Source organism: Crotalus tigris, unplaced genomic scaffold (genome assembly GCF_016545835.1).
Source record: "Crotalus tigris isolate CLP2741 ecotype Arizona unplaced genomic scaffold, ASM1654583v1 scf7180000017774.6281472, whole genome shotgun sequence".
NCBI classification, from domain to species: domain Eukaryota; kingdom Metazoa; phylum Chordata; class Lepidosauria; order Squamata; family Viperidae; genus Crotalus; species Crotalus tigris.
In genome coordinates this window covers 6,046,967-6,064,024 of record NW_024096625.1, presented here as the reverse complement: position 1 = coordinate 6,064,024, position 17,058 = coordinate 6,046,967, and the positions used below count along the sequence as shown (strand labels likewise).

The following is a 17,058-nucleotide window of genomic DNA, read 5'->3' as shown; positions in this document are numbered from 1 at the left end:
AATGGTTAGGATGGTATCACTGAAGAAACCATAGAAGCTCAGTATCTTTCGGATCTCTGTTTCCAGAAAGATTTCTAGTTGACTTATCAGCAATGGAAGGAAAATCTGCAGGGGATTATTGGGGGGGGGGGAGCATAGATGGGTTGTAGAGTGAAGGATGGCCAAAAGGACTGAGATGGAGGAAGATTAGAGGAGCTGAAATACATGCTAGTGTCGTAAATACAAACAAGCTGCCAAGCACCTGAATTTGTAAACAGAAAAATATAATTTGATTCTTGAGCATGAATGTAGGTATCAGACCATAGAGTTATCTGTGTTAGTCTTAGGGTTTCTTGACTAGAAGCAGTGTTTCAGGCTTCATATATATTCTCCAGTGGCATTTGAAGATTCGGGGAAGGGGAGTGTATCTGAGGCTTCCTGTGTATAAATTCTCTGAATTTTAACGATGGAGGGCGTGCTGCAGTGGCTGTAACTTTAAGGACCAGACACAAATATCATTTGTTCTGCGTGTTGTAATATCAAACAGTCACTGAACTAATGGTCATTAAGCAAGGACTATTTGTACTTGCTAAACAGGCTGCTTAAACCTGGAGTAATACCATACTTCTCTCTCACTATTGCTATTAATAAAAATGATTACTGATTTTACATGTGTAGATGTTGTTGTCTGCACTCATTGTTCATACTTGCAATGTGTGAGCAAACTATTTCCAGTTACACTGAAATTTAAATCTCTGTGATTGAACTTTTAATCTTAAATAAACAAATAAGAACACTACCTGAGTTTAACTACCTGATGCTCCAGAAAAAAATCTCTGTACTATACTAGTGGTTTAGAAACCAGCTCTAACACTGTATGGGAAAACACAAGAAGTTAAAAAGCATTATTGTAATCCACTGAAATTGATCATCTTCCAGTGAATTACAAAATTTTAAACAGCAGTTTAAAAACTCTACAAATAAACCCACACAAATGTGACATCAAAAAATTACTTGAAAAGTATTAGATTATCTACCGTATTGTTGTATGCTATTTTCTGAATTTATTTTTCTGAATGTATATTTTATGCTATTTTTTCTGAATATATATCAATAACCGAGATTTATGTGTTCTGAGAGTTCCTTCTTATGATTGAAGGGCATCCAGAAAAAAATCTTGAAAAGAAGCAATCCATTCCATTTGAAATATTGTCTAATGAACTATGTAAATGCAGAATATATTCTCTTAAAACAGTATTATAGTTCTGTTTTATAAATCATTTGGTACAGATATTGTGGACTGCTTGTTTCCTAGGTATACTGTGATGTGGAGCCAAAACGTCAAGCATTGATCCAAGCAAATGTTGAGCTTGCAGCAGCTACTGAAAAGCTGGAAGCTATCAGAAAAAAACTTGCTGTAAGTATAATTCCAGTCCTAGCATAATTCCATTCCTAAGGAAACATAATATTTTTATTTCTTGTAATAATGCTAAGTGATATATGTAAATAGAAAAGATCTTATTGCCTTATACTTTTAGAATATCAATTGTTATTGTGATGTCAAAGACAAGAGGTGGTTGAATTTGGCATTTTCATGGCTTTTCCATGGACCAGCTAAGTATGATCCATCCCTTTTGTAAAATAAATGCAAGCTATTTTGATTAATTCCTAGTTATAATTAAAGTTCTCAATTATGCTGAAATGTATTCATATAACAGTAAAAGAGTTTCCAACTCTAGGGAGTGGTGCTCATTTCCATTTCTTAGCTGAGGGAACCAGAGTGTCCATTTCCATGGTCATGTGGCCAGCATGACTATACACTGAACAAGATAGAATGTTGTTAGCTTCCCACCAAAGTGGTACTTATTTATCCACTTGCACTTGCAAGCTTTTGAGCTGCTGGGTGTGCAAGAGCTGAGGCAAGTAATGGGCATTCACTCCATCGTGCAGCATCAGGTCTCGAACCCAGGCTGTCAGGTGGAAAGCTGACAAGCTCAGCATCTTTAATTACTGAGCCATCACATCTCCCAGATATGAATATAACCTCGGCTTAATCTGATTTAAATTATTTAGTTGTGTTTATGACAAAATTCAATATCATTCTAATAGAACAACAGAGTTGGAAAGGACCTTGGAGGTATTCTAGTTCAGCCCCCTGCTCAAGCAGGAAACCCTATAACAGTGATGGCGAATCTTTTAGAGACCGAGTGCCCCAAAACTGCCCTGCCCCCACTCTGTCCCCACCCTGCCCATTCCACCCCCTGCACCTGCCCCACTCCCGCTCTGCCCCACCTGCCTACAGGGCCACCCACCGCCTGCACGGCCTGCCGCAGCAGATTGCCCAGGCAGCCCTGCAGCACCATGGTGGCCAAACCCTCCACCCAGGACCAGCAGCATCATCTGGGACATGGCAGAGTCTTGTCCCTGCTCTCCAGCTGCTATGTGCTTGGCTGCGCTGCTCCACGCGGGCCACGCTCAGGGGCGACTCTCCTCTGGGAGGGCTGCTGGAGAGGAGGAAGCTGTAGGGGGAGCCGGGGCTGGGGCGACAGTGTGCGTGCCCACAGAGAGGGCTCTGAGTGCCACCTCTGACACACGCCATAGGTTCGCCACCACTGCCCTATAACATTTCAGACAAATGGGTGTCCAATATCTTCTTAAAAACCTCCAGTGTTGGAGCAGCCACAACTTCTGGAGGCAAGTCATTCCAGTGATTAACTGTTCTGTCAGGAAATTTTTCCTTAGTTCTAGGTTGCTTCTTTCCTTGATTAGTTTCCATCCATTGCTTCTTGTTCTGCCTTCAGTGCTTTGGAGAATAGCTTGACTCCCTCTTCTTTGTGGCAACTCCTGAGATATTGGAACACTGCTATTATATCAATCCCCTAATCCTTCTTTTCATTAAACTAGACATGCCCAATTCCTGTAATCCTTCTTCATATATTTTAGCCTCCAGTTCCTTAATCATCTTTGTTGCTCTTCTCTGCACTCTTTCTAGAGTCTCAACATCTTTTTTGTATCATGGAGACCAAAACTGGATGTAATATTCCAAGTGTGATCTTATCAGGGCATTACAAAGCATTAACACTTCCCATGATCTTGATTTTATCCCTCTGAATGGTAATTCGGAATTATTAGAATTACATCTTTTTGTTAGTTTTAATGAACTTCCCAGGCACAATAGGATTAGCAAAAGCATATGATACTTCACATAATCTTGATCCCTCTGTTAATGTAGCCTATGATTACATTGGCTTTTTTGGCAACTGCAGGACACTGCTGGCTCATATTTAATTATCCATTAGGATACCAAGATCCCTCTATTGAACCAGATTCCACCAGTTCTGTACCTGTGCATTTGGTTTTTCTTACCTAAATGTAGAATTTTACTTTTGTCACCACTGAATTTCATTTTGTTAGATAGGGCCCAGTATTCTGTATTTTGAGGGTATCTTCTGCAGTGCTGACTATTCCTACCAACTTGGTGTGATCTGCAAATTTGATGAGTTCCCATTCCATCCCCTCGGCTAAATCATTGCTGATGATATTGAAGAGTATTAGGTCTAAGACAGAGATTTGGGGTACCCTGCTGCATATTTCCCTCCATGTAGATGCAGTTCCATTAAGGACTATATATTGACTGTGGTTGGTCAGCCAGTTTTGAATCCATCTAATGTTAATCCTGTCTAATCCACATTTTTCTATCCTATCAAGTAGTAAATTGTGGTCTACTTTATCAAATGCTTTACCTGTAGTAAATTATATTCACGGCATTTCTCTGGTCCATTAATTTTATCATAATCTCAAAGAATGCAATAAGATTTGTCTGATACAGTATGATATGTTTTTGACAAACCCACATTGCCTTCTGGTTATGACTTTATTTGTTTCTAGATGTTCACAGATTTGTTGCTTGATTATCTTTTCCGGAATCTTCTCAGGTATTGAGGTCAAGCTGATAGGTCTGTAGTTTCCTGAATTCATTTCTTTTTCCTTTTTTGAAGATGAGAAATACATCAGACCTTTTCCAATCATCTAGTAGTTCCCCAGTGCACCAGGATCTTTTAATAATAATAATAACAACAACAACAACAACAGCAGCAGCAACAACAGCAGCAACAACAAAATGTTGAAAGGGAGTTTGAGGGCTTCTAGTCCAACCCCTGCTCAGGCAGGAAACCCTATACCATTTCAGACAAATGGTTGTCCAGTCTCTTCTTTAAAACTTCCAGTATTGGAGCATTCACAACTTCTGGAGGCAGGTTGTTCACTTCTGGAGACAGGCTGTTCAGTGGTTCACAGCTGCCAATTCCTTCACAACCTTGGGATGTAAACCATCCTGGTGATTTGAACTCATCTAGAGCAGGGGTGTCAAACTGTCGGCCTGTGGGCCGGATGTGTCACTGGGAAACTGCCCACCCCATTGTTGGCAATGAGAAAAAGCTCCAATATGTTGCGCAACATCACATGATGTCGCGAGTTTGACATGTCTGATCTAGAGTGTATAGGTGTTCTCTTATCATTTTCTAGCTTATTTTGACTGTTTTTTCCTTTTGTATAAAGACAAATGCAAAAAATGAGTAAAGCAGTTCTGCTTTCTCCTTGCTACTCGTCACCTTCTTGCCATTTTTTCCCATTAATGGATTAATAATTTCCTTCACTTTTTTCTTGTTATTTACATGTTGAAAGAAGCTTTTTTGTTATTTTTTACTTTTATCACAAGCCTTAGTTCATTTTTGCTCCCTTGATTTCATCTTTGCTATTGGCTATTTTTGGCTATTTTTTGATATTCTTTCTTTGCTATGTGCCCCCTTTCCCATTTTATACTTCTTGTCTTTCAGTTTATCATCACTTTGTGGAGCCATGCTTGTTTCTTTTGAGATGTCTTATTTTTTTTCATCACTGGAACTGGGACACTTTTCAAATGTCCCAAATTTCTTTAGGTGTTTTCCCCTTGAGGATTCTCATCCATGGAATCCTTCCCAAGCTGTCTCTAAGTTTATTGAAATCAGCTGTCTTAAAGTCTAAGACTCCAGTTTCACTTTGTTCTATAGTTCCGTTTTCTACTTTTTGGGAGATAAAGTTGTCTGCTAGGTTTGTCAGGAATCTGTTTGATTTTCCATTAAGTGCAGAGTTTGTCTTCAGCTGATGTCAGGGTAGTTAATTCCCCATTACTATTGTAATGTGCTTCCTACATGCCTTAACTAATTGTCTAGCAAAAAGTTCATCTATTTCTTCAGTTTGGATGGCCTGTGGTATACACCTATGACAATGTCATCCTTTTTACTTCTTATGCATTCAAGACAGTTTTCATCATTATTCTGCTATATTTCTATAGAGATGTAGTTATTTCTTATACTGTATATAGCGCAACTCCATCTACTCTTTTATTAGGGATGTTTCTTTTAAACAATTTAAATCCCTTTAGCTTTATATTCCATTCAAGGGTTTCATCCCATCAAGTTTCTGTAATGGTAACAATATCATATTTACCTGAATTTCTAGTTCTGTTTATTTTTCATACTTAGTGCATTGGTGTATAGGCATTTGAGTCCTTTTTGACTGATCCTGTACTGTTTTCTATATAACCTGTTTTGTTCCCCTTCTTCCTTGCCACCTATTTGATTAGTGCCCTTGGTATGGCACACACTATCAAAAGCTTGATTTTTCTTAACAGCAACCTTAATATTCTTAACCGCACAAATAACTGTGTTAAAAACACTAACAACCCTATGCAATTATTTTCCTTTTGGACAGTACATTTATGTATACTTTGATCCTTTTGCTCACTGGGATTTTGTTATCAGTATGCCTACATTATGCACATATTCTGAATCTTGAATTTCTTTAAAAATAATAAAATTATTGATAGTCAACCCCATCTCATGGATTTCCAATGGAATGTTTTCCTGTAATTCAATCCTTTCCTTAGGGAAAATGTTGTACTAATTTTTCATGCAGAAGTATTTTTTCTGGCTGGTAATTTTCTGTAATGATTAATAAATGTTGCAGCTATTACTTGGCAATCAATAATACATCATCAGTTTCGAGGTACTGTGCTAACAACCTATCATTTTTAATGCCCACTAAAATACACTTCAAAATGACTAATTTAATTCTTGTCAGTACAAAATGAACGTTATAGTAACCATTTTAAAATACTTTTTCTAAATTTATCCATGAAAACATTTTGCATTGTTAAAAATCTGGGAAACATTTCAATTTTAAATCTTAGTTTTTAATATATAAACAAGATTTCTCTTGATGTAATCAAAATTTGCTTAAAAATAGGCAGATAAACTATGTTTTCCAAGTAGCGGCTGAGGAGAATTTCCCTTGCAACTACCTTTCTGACATGATTCATGTTCTTCTTTAAAAAGAACAATATAAAAATATATTTCATAATTCTAGCCTTAAATATATTTATTATAATAGCCTTAAAATCATACTCTTAAAAATCATAATTCCTCTACTTGTATAATTCTATTTCACTAGGATAAAATGGGATAAAAGTCATATTAAACTTTTTTTCGGGGGATCAGATGGAAAACGACAAATAAAGAAATATAAGGGGAACTTCATCTATAATCCTATAACCACATTGAGTAAAACAGGCTAAATCTGTGAAAAGTATCATAAAAAATCATTTTGGATATGCTCATGGAGACAATTTTAATAATTTTTTTCATATAGTTGAAATAAATAGCAACAAGTCCCTTTGAATAATTTCTTAGCCTATTATCTTATAAAAATAAACATTTATGCAGTAGCATAAATTAACAATAAAGTTGTAACTTCACGAATAAAAAATTTTTTGAGTCACCTCAGGGTGTTAAGAGAATTTTGCGATAAGAAGTAAAGTTTTTTTTTAAAGTACCTTATTAATGGAAGCCAACCACATCGGCAGCCACCCCAACTAGAGAGAGAAAAAATAAAGCAGGAGAAAACAGAAGATTGGGAGAAAGGGTATTCAAGTTCAAGTTCAGAAACTCTAGAAGAAAGAAGCAGCAGTGGTGAAATGGGCCTTGAAATACCTGAAGGAGGTGGGTGATAGCAGCTGAAGGCAACTTAAAGAAAAATAGGAAGCATGTTAAGAGTACTAGCCATTATCGTCTGTTACAACACCCCACATGCAAGCAAAAATCAATCAGAACTGATCAGAAAGGGCTATGCCAGAGTGACCAAACCAAACCGTGATGAATGAGAATGGGTTAAAGAAAAGATCAAGCTGTAGCAGACCAAGGTAAGATGCAACAAGTGACCCAAAGAGGCAAACCAGAACAGTCAGTGCCAAAGGACTATCACCACAAAGCCAAACCCAAGAGAAGCAGAGCTTAATGTAATAAAAGCAAGAACAGGTTAATCCTCCACTTATAATAGTTCATTTAGTGACTGAAATTACAATGGCACTGAAAAAGTGATTTATGACATTTTTCACACTTATGATTGTTGCAGCATCCCCATGGTCACATGATTTACTTTTACAAGCTTGACAACTGACTCACATTTAGGACAGTTGCATTGTCCTGAAGTCATGTGATCCCTTTTGCAACCTTCTGACAAGCAAAGTCAATGGGTAAGCCAGACTCACTTAGCAACCGTGTTACTAATTTAAGAACTGCAGTAATTCACTTAACAAATATGGCAAGAAAAGTCATTGTTGTTGTTAATTGCGAAGTCGTGTCCAACCCATCGCGACCCCATAGACAACGTTCCTCCAGGTCTTCCTGTCCTCTACCATCTTCTGGAGTCCATTTAAGTTCACACCTACTGCTTCAGTGACTCCATCCAGCCATCTCATTCTCTGTCGTCCCCTTCTTCTATTGCAATCTTTCCCAGCATTAGGCCCTTCTCTAGTGAGTCCTTCCTTCTCATTAGGTGGCCAAAGTATTTGAGTTTCAACTTCAGGATCTGGCCTTCTAAAGAGCAGTCGGGGTTGATCTCTTCTAGGACTGACCGGTTTGAACGCCTTGCAGTCCAAGGGACTCGCAGGAGTCTTCTCCAGCACCATAGTTCAAAGGCCTCAATTCTTTGGCGCTCAGCCTTTCTTATGGTCCAACTTTCACAGCCATACATTGCAACTGGGAAAACCATGGCCTGGACTATACGCACTTTTGTTGGCAGGGTGATGTCTCTGCTTTTTAGTATGCTGTCTAGATTTGCCATAGCTTTCCTCCCCAGGAGCAAGCGTCTTTTAATTTCTTGGCTGCAGTCCCCATCTGAGGTGATCTTTGAGCCCAGAAAAATAAAATCTGTCACTACCTCCATTTCTTCCCCATCTATTTGCCAGGAATTGAGAAGGCCGGATTCCATGATTTTGGTTTTCTTAATATTGCACTCTCCTTCTTCACCCGCATCAAGAGGCTCTTTACTTCCTCTTCACTTTCTGCCATTAGAGTGGTATCATCTGCATATCTTAGGTTGTTGATATTTCTCCCGGCAATCTTAATTCCAACTTTTGATTCATCTAGCCCTGCCTTTCTCATGATGTGCTCTGCATATAAGTTAAATAGGCAGGGCGACAGTATACAGCCTTGCCGGACTCCTTTTCCAATTTTGAACCAATCAGTGGTTCCGTGTCCAGTTCTCACTGTTGCTTCTTGACCCGCATATAGGTTTCTCAAGAGACAAATAAGATGGCCTGGTATTCCCATCTCTTTAAGAACTTGCCACAATTTGTTGTGATCCACACAATCAAAGGCTTTAGCATAGTCAATGAAGCAGAAGTAGATGTTTTTCTGGAACTCCCTAGCTTTCTCCATGATCCAGCGTATGTTGGCAATTTGATCTCTAGTTCCTCTGCCTCTTCGAAATCCTGCCTGTACTTCTGGTAGTTCTCGATCCACATACTGCTGGAGTCTAGCTTGTAGGATTTTAAGCATAACTTTACTAGCATGTGAAATGAGTGCAATGGTGCGATAGTTTGAACATTCTTTGGCATTGCCTTTCTTTGGAATTGGAATGTAAACTGACCTTTTCCAATCCTGTGGCCACTGTTGAGTTTTCCAAATTTGCTGGCAAATTGAGTGTAGCACTTTTACTGCATCGTCTTTTAAGATTTTGAATAGCTCAGCTGGAATACTGTCACCTCCACTAGCTTTGTTGTTGCTCAGATTTTCTAAGGCCCATTTCACTTCACATTCTAGGATGTCTGGTTCGAGGTCAGTGACCATCTCATTGTGGTTATCTGGGACGTTAAGCTCATTCTTGTATAGTTCTTCTGTGTAGTTTTGCCATCTCTTCTTAATCTCTTCTGCCTCTGTTAGGTCCCTGCCATTTTGGTCCTTTATCATGCCCATCTTTGCATGAAACGTTCCCTTCATATCTCCAATTTTCTTGAAGAGATCTCTGGTCCTCCCTATTCTGTTGTTTTCTTCTATTTCTTTGCACTGTTCATTTAAGAAGGCATTCTTATCTCTTCTAGCTACTCTCTGGAATTCTGCATTCAATTGGGTGTATCTTTCTCTTTCTCCTTTGCCTTTCACTTCCCTTCTTTCCTCAGCTATTTGCAAAGCTTCCTCAGACAGCCATTTTGCTTTCTTGCATTTCTTTTTCTTTGGGATGGTTTTAGTTGCTACCTCTTGTACAAGGTTGCGAACTTCCATCCATAGTTCTTCAGGCACTCTGTCTATCAGATCTAATTCCTTAAATCTATTTGTCACTTCTACTGTATATTCATCAGGAATATGATTTAGTTCATACCTGAGTGGCCTAGTGCTTTCCCCTACTTTTTTCAATTTAAGCCTAAATTTTGCAACGAGAAGCTCATGATCTGAGCCACAGTCAGCTCCTGGTCTTGTTTTTACTGATTGTATAGAGCTTCTCCATCTTTGGCTGCAGAACACATAGTCAATCTGATTTCTATGTTGACCATCTGGAGATGTCCATGTGTAGAGCCGTCTCTTGGGTTGTTGGAAAAGAGTGTTTGTTATGACCATCGTATTCTCTTGACAAAATTCTATGCTTCATTTTGTACTCCAAGGCCAAACTTGCCTGTTATTCCAGTTATCTTTTGGCTTCCTACCTTAGCATTCCAATCCCCCATGATGATAAGGACATCATTTTTTGGTGTTAATTCTATAAGGTGCTGTAGGGCTTCATAGAACCGGTCAATTTCATCCTCTTCAGCACCAGTGGTTGGGGCATAGATTTGGACTACTGTGATATTGAATGGTTTGCCTTGGATTCGAATTGAGATCATTCTGTCATTTTGGGGATTGTATCCCAGTATTGCTTTTCCTATTCTTTTATTGACTATGAAGGCTACTCCATTTCTTCTGAGGGATTCTTGCCCACAGTAGTATACCTGATGGTCATCTGAGTTAAATTCACCCATTCCTGTCCATTTTAGTTCGCTGATTCCTAAGATGTCGATGTTCAGTCTTGTCATCTCTTTTTTGACTACGTCTAGCTTGCCTTGATTCATGGATCTTACATTCCAGGTTCCTATGGAGAAAAAATCTTTACAGCATTGGACTTTCCTTTCACCACCAGATATATCCACAGCTGAGCGTCCTTTCGGCTTTGGCCCAGTCGCTTCATTCTTTCTGGTGCTACTAGTACTAGCCCTCTGCTCTTCCCCAGTAGCATATTGGACACCTTCCGACCTGAGGGGCTCATCTTCCAGCATCATATCTTTTTGCCTTTTAGTACTGTCCATGGGGTTTTCATGGCAAAGATACTGGAGTGGTTTGCCATTTCCTTCTCCAGTGGGTCACATTTTGTCAGAACTCTGCTATGACCTGTCCGTCTTGGGTGGCCCTGCACGGCATAGCTTATAGCTTCATTGAATTACACAAGCCCCTTCACCACAACAAGGCAGTAATCCATAAAGGGGTGAGAAAAGTCATAAAATGGGGCAAAACTCACTTAACAATTTTCTCACTTAACAACATAAATTTTGGGCTCAGTTGTGGTCATAAATTGAGGATTACCTGTAGTAGAAGATGTGGCATTGGGAATGATATCAGACAATACACCAATCAATCCCAGCACTGCAGTAGTCATATCTAAGTCAAACAGTAGGCAGTAGAGCTCAACTTGGCAATAAAGATAGCCAAGAAATGGTTGGTGTGTCTGGACTTGGGCTGGGATCACAATACATAGAATTAAGATAGAATTAAAATTGGAAGAGAATATTGAGGAGAGATTAAGAATGAAAATCTAAAAATATAAAAGAATTACAGAGAGAAAGTACAAAATATTATGCTTCAGTTAGGAAATAGAAGGGAAGAAATATCTCCATGTTAGTTTCCTTACTATTCATTGCATTCAAGATTTATTCATAGTTCATTAAACAAGATAGGATCACAGTTAATATTCCACATTGTTCCATTCTCTCAGAGGAGCTGGTACAATTTTACTATGCAGACTGGTTCATACAATCAATACTATAAACAAATTTGGACCAGATGCTTCATTACCCAGAAGAGTTTCAATCACATTTGTGCATCTAGCTTGCAAGGCTTTATAGCAGTTTCGCTAATAATATCCAACCCCCTGCTCAGGCAGGAAACCTTATACCATTTCAGACAAATGGCTGTCCAGTCTCTTCTTAAAAATTTCCAGTGTTGGAGCATTCACCACTTCTGGAGGCAGGTTGTTCCACTGGTTAATTGTTCTAACTGTCAGGAAGTTTCTTCTTAGTTCTAGGTTGCTTCTCTCTTTTATTAGTTTCCATCTGTTGCTTCTTGTCCTGCCTTCAGGCAATTTGGAAAATAGCTTGACTCCCTCTTCTTTGTGGCAGCCCCTAAGATATTGGAACACTGCTATCATATCCCCCCTCGCCCTTCTCTTCATTAAACTAGACATACCCAATTCCAGAAACCAATCCTTATATGTTTTATCCTCCAGTCCCCTAATCATCTTTGTTGCTGTTCTCTGTACTCTCTCTAGAGTCTCAACATCTTTTTTTACATCGTGGTGACCAAAACTGGATGCAGTATTCCAAGTGTGGCCTTACCAAGGCATTGTAAAGTGGTATTAATACTTCACGTGATCTTGATTCTATCCCTTTGTTAATGCAGCCTAGCACTGTGTTGGCTTTTTTGGCAGCTGCAGCACACTGCTGGCTCATATTTAAGTGATTGTCCACTAGGACCCCAAGATCCCTCTCACAGTTACTACTATTGAGCAAGGTATACTATACTATACCTGTACAATTGGTTTTTCTTGCCTAAATGTAGAACCTTACTTTTTTCACCACTGAATTTCATTTTGTTAGATAGCGCCCAGTGTTCAAATCTATCTAGATCCTCCTGTATCTTAAGCCTGTCTTCTGGAGTGTTGGCTATTCCTGCCAGCTTGGTGTTGTCTGCAAATTTGATGAGTTCCCCATCTATCCCCTCCTCCATATCGTTGATGAAGATGTTGAAGAGCACTGGACCCAGAACAGAGCCCTGGAGCACACCACTACACACTTCCCTCTATGTAGATGCAGTTCCATTGAGGACCATATGCTGAGTATGGCTGGTCAGCCAGCTACGAATCCATCTGGTGGTGATGCTGTCTAACCCACATTTTTCTATCTTATCGAGTAGTAGGTTGTGATCTACTTTATCAAATGCCTTACTGAAGTCCAAGTAAATTATATCTACAGCATTCCTCTGATCCACTAATTTTGTCACTTGGTCAAAGAATGCAATAAGATTTGTTTGGCATGATCTGTTTTTGACAAAGCCATGTTGGCTTTTAATAATGACTTTGTTTGCCACTAGGTCAGTGGTTCTCAACCTTTCTAATGCCGCGACCCCATAATACAGTTCCCCATGTTGTGGTGACCCCCAACCACTTATACATCACCAGGTGCCAGGGGTGTGGCCAAAGAAAAGGGGGAAAAAATGGCGGACAGCCTTGTTTGGCGACCCCCGTGAAATGGTCGTTCGATCCCAAATGGGGTCCCAACCCACAGGTTGAGAACCACTGCACTAGGTGTTCGCTGATTTGTTGTTTGATTATCTTTTCCAGAATCTTCCCAGGTATTGAGGTCAGGCTGATAGGTCTGTAATTTCCTGGATCCATTTTTTTTCCTTTTTTGAAGATGGGAACTACATCAGCTCTTTTCCAGTCCTCTGGTAGTCTCCCAGTGCTCCAGGATCTTTGAAAAATATAATTCAGTGATTCTGAGATCACATCTGCCAATTCCTTCAAAACTTTGGGGTGTAATCCATCTGGTCCTGGTGATTTGAACTCATCTACGCTGGACAGGTGCTCGCTTACCATTTTGTTGCCTATCTTAACTTGTGTCTCTGTTCTGTTTTTTTATGGCACTATTTTTAATAGGTTGGTCTGCTTTTTCTCTTTGTGTAAAGACTGATGCAAAAAATGAGTTAAATAGTTCTCTCCCTATTGCTTGTCACCTTCTTGCCACTTTCACCCACCAATGGACCAATCATTTCCTTCACTTTTTTCTTGTTTTTTACATGTTGAAAGAAGCTTTTTTTGTTATTTTTGACTTTGGTCAAAAGCCTTAGTTCATTATGAGCCTTAGCTTTCCTCACTTCATCTTTGCAGGCTCGGGCTATTTGCTGATATTCTGACTTAGTTATGTGCCCCTCTTTCCACTTTCTATAGTTGTCCTTTTTATCTTTCAATTTATCAGAGAGTTCTTTATGCAGCCATGCTGGTTTCTTTTGAGAGCTGTTATTTTTCCTCTTTGTTGGTATTGTGCTAGACTAGGCTTTTATTATCTCACTTTTCAAAATTTCCCAAGCTTCTTGAGTTGTTTTCCCCTTGAGGATTCTCATCCATGGAATCCTTCCCAAGCCCTCTCTAAGTTTATTGAAATTAGCTCTCTTGAAGTCCAAGACTCTAGTTTGACTATGTTCTATTGCTTGTGCTTTCATAATATTGAATTCCAATATTGCATAATCACTACCTTCCAACACCTTCTATCATTTCATCATTTCAACACCTTCTATCATTTCATCTCTGTTAGTGAGAATTAGATCCAAAATGGCTAATCTCCTAATTCCCTTCTCTGCTTTTGGGGAGACAAAGTTGTCTGCTAGGTTTGTCAGGAATCTGTTTGATCTTCCACTTGGTGCAGAATTTGTCTCCCAGTTGATGTCAGGGTAGTTAAAGTCCCCCATTACTATAGTGATGTGTTTCCTACATACCTTAGTTAGTTGACTAGCAAAAAGTTCAACTATTTCCTCTGTTTGGTTGGGTGGCCTATAGTATACACCTATGGCAATGTCATTTTTTCACCCAAATCCATTCAAGACAGTTTTCATCATTGTTGTGCTCTATTTCTGTAGAGATGTAGTTATTTCTTATATAGAGAGCAACTCCACCTCCTCTTTTATTTGGTCTGTTTCTTTTAAATAATTTAAATTCCTCTAGCTGTGTATTCCACTTGTGGGTTTCATCCCATTATGTTTCCATAATGGCAACAATATCATATCTGCCTTCGTTAACCTGAATTTCTAGTTCACCCTGTTTGCTGTTCATACTCTGTGCATTGGTGTATAGACATTTGAGTCCTTTATGACTGACCCTGTGTTTACTTTCTACATAACCTGTGTGGTACCTGAGTTCCCTATTGTCTTATCACCTATTTGGTTAGTGCACTTTGTGTGGCATTCGCTATTAAAAGCTTGATTTTTGCTTGACAGCAAGGTTGATATTCTTGTCCATCCACACATCTATGTTACATGCACTGATAGCCCTATAATTTTCAGATTGCCAGGGACAGTGATGTTCTGTATCAATTAACTCACTGTCCCCGCTGTTTAGTTTAAATATTCCTCCAGAAAATCTGTGAATTTATAGCTGAGTAACTCAGTCCCTTTCTTTGATGGATGCAAACCATCTCTTGTGTACATTTTTTCATTGGACCAGTTACTGACATCATGACTAATATATCCAAAGCCTTCCCCTTTACACCATTCCTTTAGCCATATATTGAATTGTGCTATACACTGGCCTTTTCCGTTTTGCTCCTTATACACTGGTAAAATCTCTGAAAAAGTAAGCCTACAGCCTATTCTGCTAAGTTCCTGCTCCAAGCTCTGGAAATCATTCTGCACAGAGAGTACATCTTTTTGGGACAGATCGTTAGTGCCAAGATGTACATTAGCCTCTACATCACAGTCCCCAGTATTTTCCCCAGTATTATAATATTGCCTTTTCCTCCAATTGTTTTCTGAACTATTATTTACTAATGTCTTTCTCCAGAACCTTTTTGAGATCCTGACATTGGGTAAGCTCTCTATCTATGTTACTTACAATAGAGCAAAATGCAACTAATGCCTGGCTCAGATAGAATGATTTGAAAAAAATATAGTTTTCAATAATTTTACATTCTTGGCAAGTAAAAGGTCTATATATTTTATACAGAGATTCTTTCTTTATCTGCAAAAGATTTAGAGTCTTGAGAACAATTAATCAGTGGAACAGCTTGCCTCCAGAAGCAGTAAATGCTCCAACACTGGAAGTTTTTAAGAGGAGACTGGACAGCCATTTGTCCGAAATGGTGTAGGGTTTCCTGCCCGAGCAGGGGGTTGGACTAGATGACCTCCAAGGTCCCTTCCAACTTTAATACTATTACTAATGGTTTGAAAATCCTCGATAAGATTTTTGTAAAAAAATTCTTGTGAGTGAAAATTTCAGGGTAATACAACATTTTTTTAAAACAAGTTTGTCTTTTAGATTAATGTCTTTTAGGAAACGACCTTAATTTTCCATATCTATTCTCTTTGCTGAATGTGCCATAAAGCCAATAGAAAAGGATCAATTGTTCTGCTTGGGCCTGCAGTAGGCTACTTTATTGCATCTCTAACCATCAAGTTAAAACTGATGTCTCAGTCATTTATGATCAAGAACTTTAGGGCAAGGCATGTAGTTGCTTTGAAGCAATGGAAAAACTGTGAATTTACGCTCCAAACTCTATTAACAATTTTTGTAAAATTGATGTTTTATGTAAACAACCATTTGTATAAAATAATCCACAAATATTTTTCCCCCATTGGTTGAATTTTATAGATTTCAAGAATGAAAGAATGAGATTATAAAGATAGGCCAGAAATGAGCAAGGATCAGAAAGAAGGAACCAATACGAAATTCAGAGGTTTAGAACATTTGAGGGCAGTTGTGTTGTGTGGTACTGATGAGCCTATAAGTTATCATACATGAAAATATGAAATGAACCACAATTAACCCATTCCTGATTTTAAAGGAACTGGACCACAATCTGTGCAAGCTCACATCATCATTTGAGAAAGCAACAGCAGAAAAAGTCAGATGCCAAGAAGAAGTTGGCCAAACCAATAAGACTATAGAGCTAGCCAACAGACTTGTTAAAGGACTTCAGGCAAGTCAATATTTCATTCATTCTTGTGTGTGTGTGTGTGTGCACACACACGCATGCACGCATGCATTGGAATCCACCTTGCTTAATCATGCTTATCTGTTTAGCTTCTAAAGGTGTAGTAGTGTTCCTTTTGACAGTTTCCTAAGGCTTTCTAAGCATTTTGAAATGAGTTAAATATAGTGATAGCATCTACTATATGTCGTTTTATATATTTTATTCGCCTAAGGATAGCATTATTCTCCACACAGTCACTTAGGAACATATGTCTAAACCAATCTTCAAACTTCTGATGCATCTGCAGGACAAAACCTTATTCGGTGCTAGTCTATTAATTTAATTAGCTTCATTACTTTTAATGTGTTGTGGTTTGAAAACCTAGCAGTCATCAGCTATAATTATTTTGGAGGGGCTATTGGTTGTGCCATTTCAAAGTAACTTGCCATCAATGCTGGGAAATTCTGTTGTCCATTTGCAGTTTAAAAATATCCAAGACTAAATACAGTTCTTTAGAACCAAGCCTTACCTAATATTTGATGACTTTTACCTTACAGTCAATATCAGCAATCAGTGCAATCTGAAATACAGAAGAGCAAATCAACTCTATGGCCTTAATTATATGTGCAGAATATTTCCATTTCATATGCATATCTCTATAGAAGAAGCCTTTTTCTATGCCAGAAGATATTTAGTCATATTCACAATAACTGTTTTGCTATGAGAAAGTTGGGGTTAGATATACACTACAGTAAAGCATATATAGGTGATTTCAAATT

The 17,058-nt window shown here is 38.6% G+C and overlaps 1 protein-coding gene across 2 annotated transcripts in view; it reads left to right on the top strand.

Annotated features, from left to right (window-relative positions):
* DNAH11 (dynein axonemal heavy chain 11) overlaps positions 1–17,058 on the top strand; it is a 220,978-nt gene that overhangs the window by 135,474 nt on the left and 68,446 nt on the right. For both annotated transcript variants that reach the window (XM_039342134.1, XM_039342133.1), the window contains exons 61-62: positions 1,295–1,396; positions 16,151–16,285. In XM_039342134.1, coding sequence (XP_039198068.1) covers positions 1,295–1,396; positions 16,151–16,285 — 237 coding nt within the window. The remainder of the gene's footprint in view (positions 1–1,294; positions 1,397–16,150; positions 16,286–17,058) is intronic.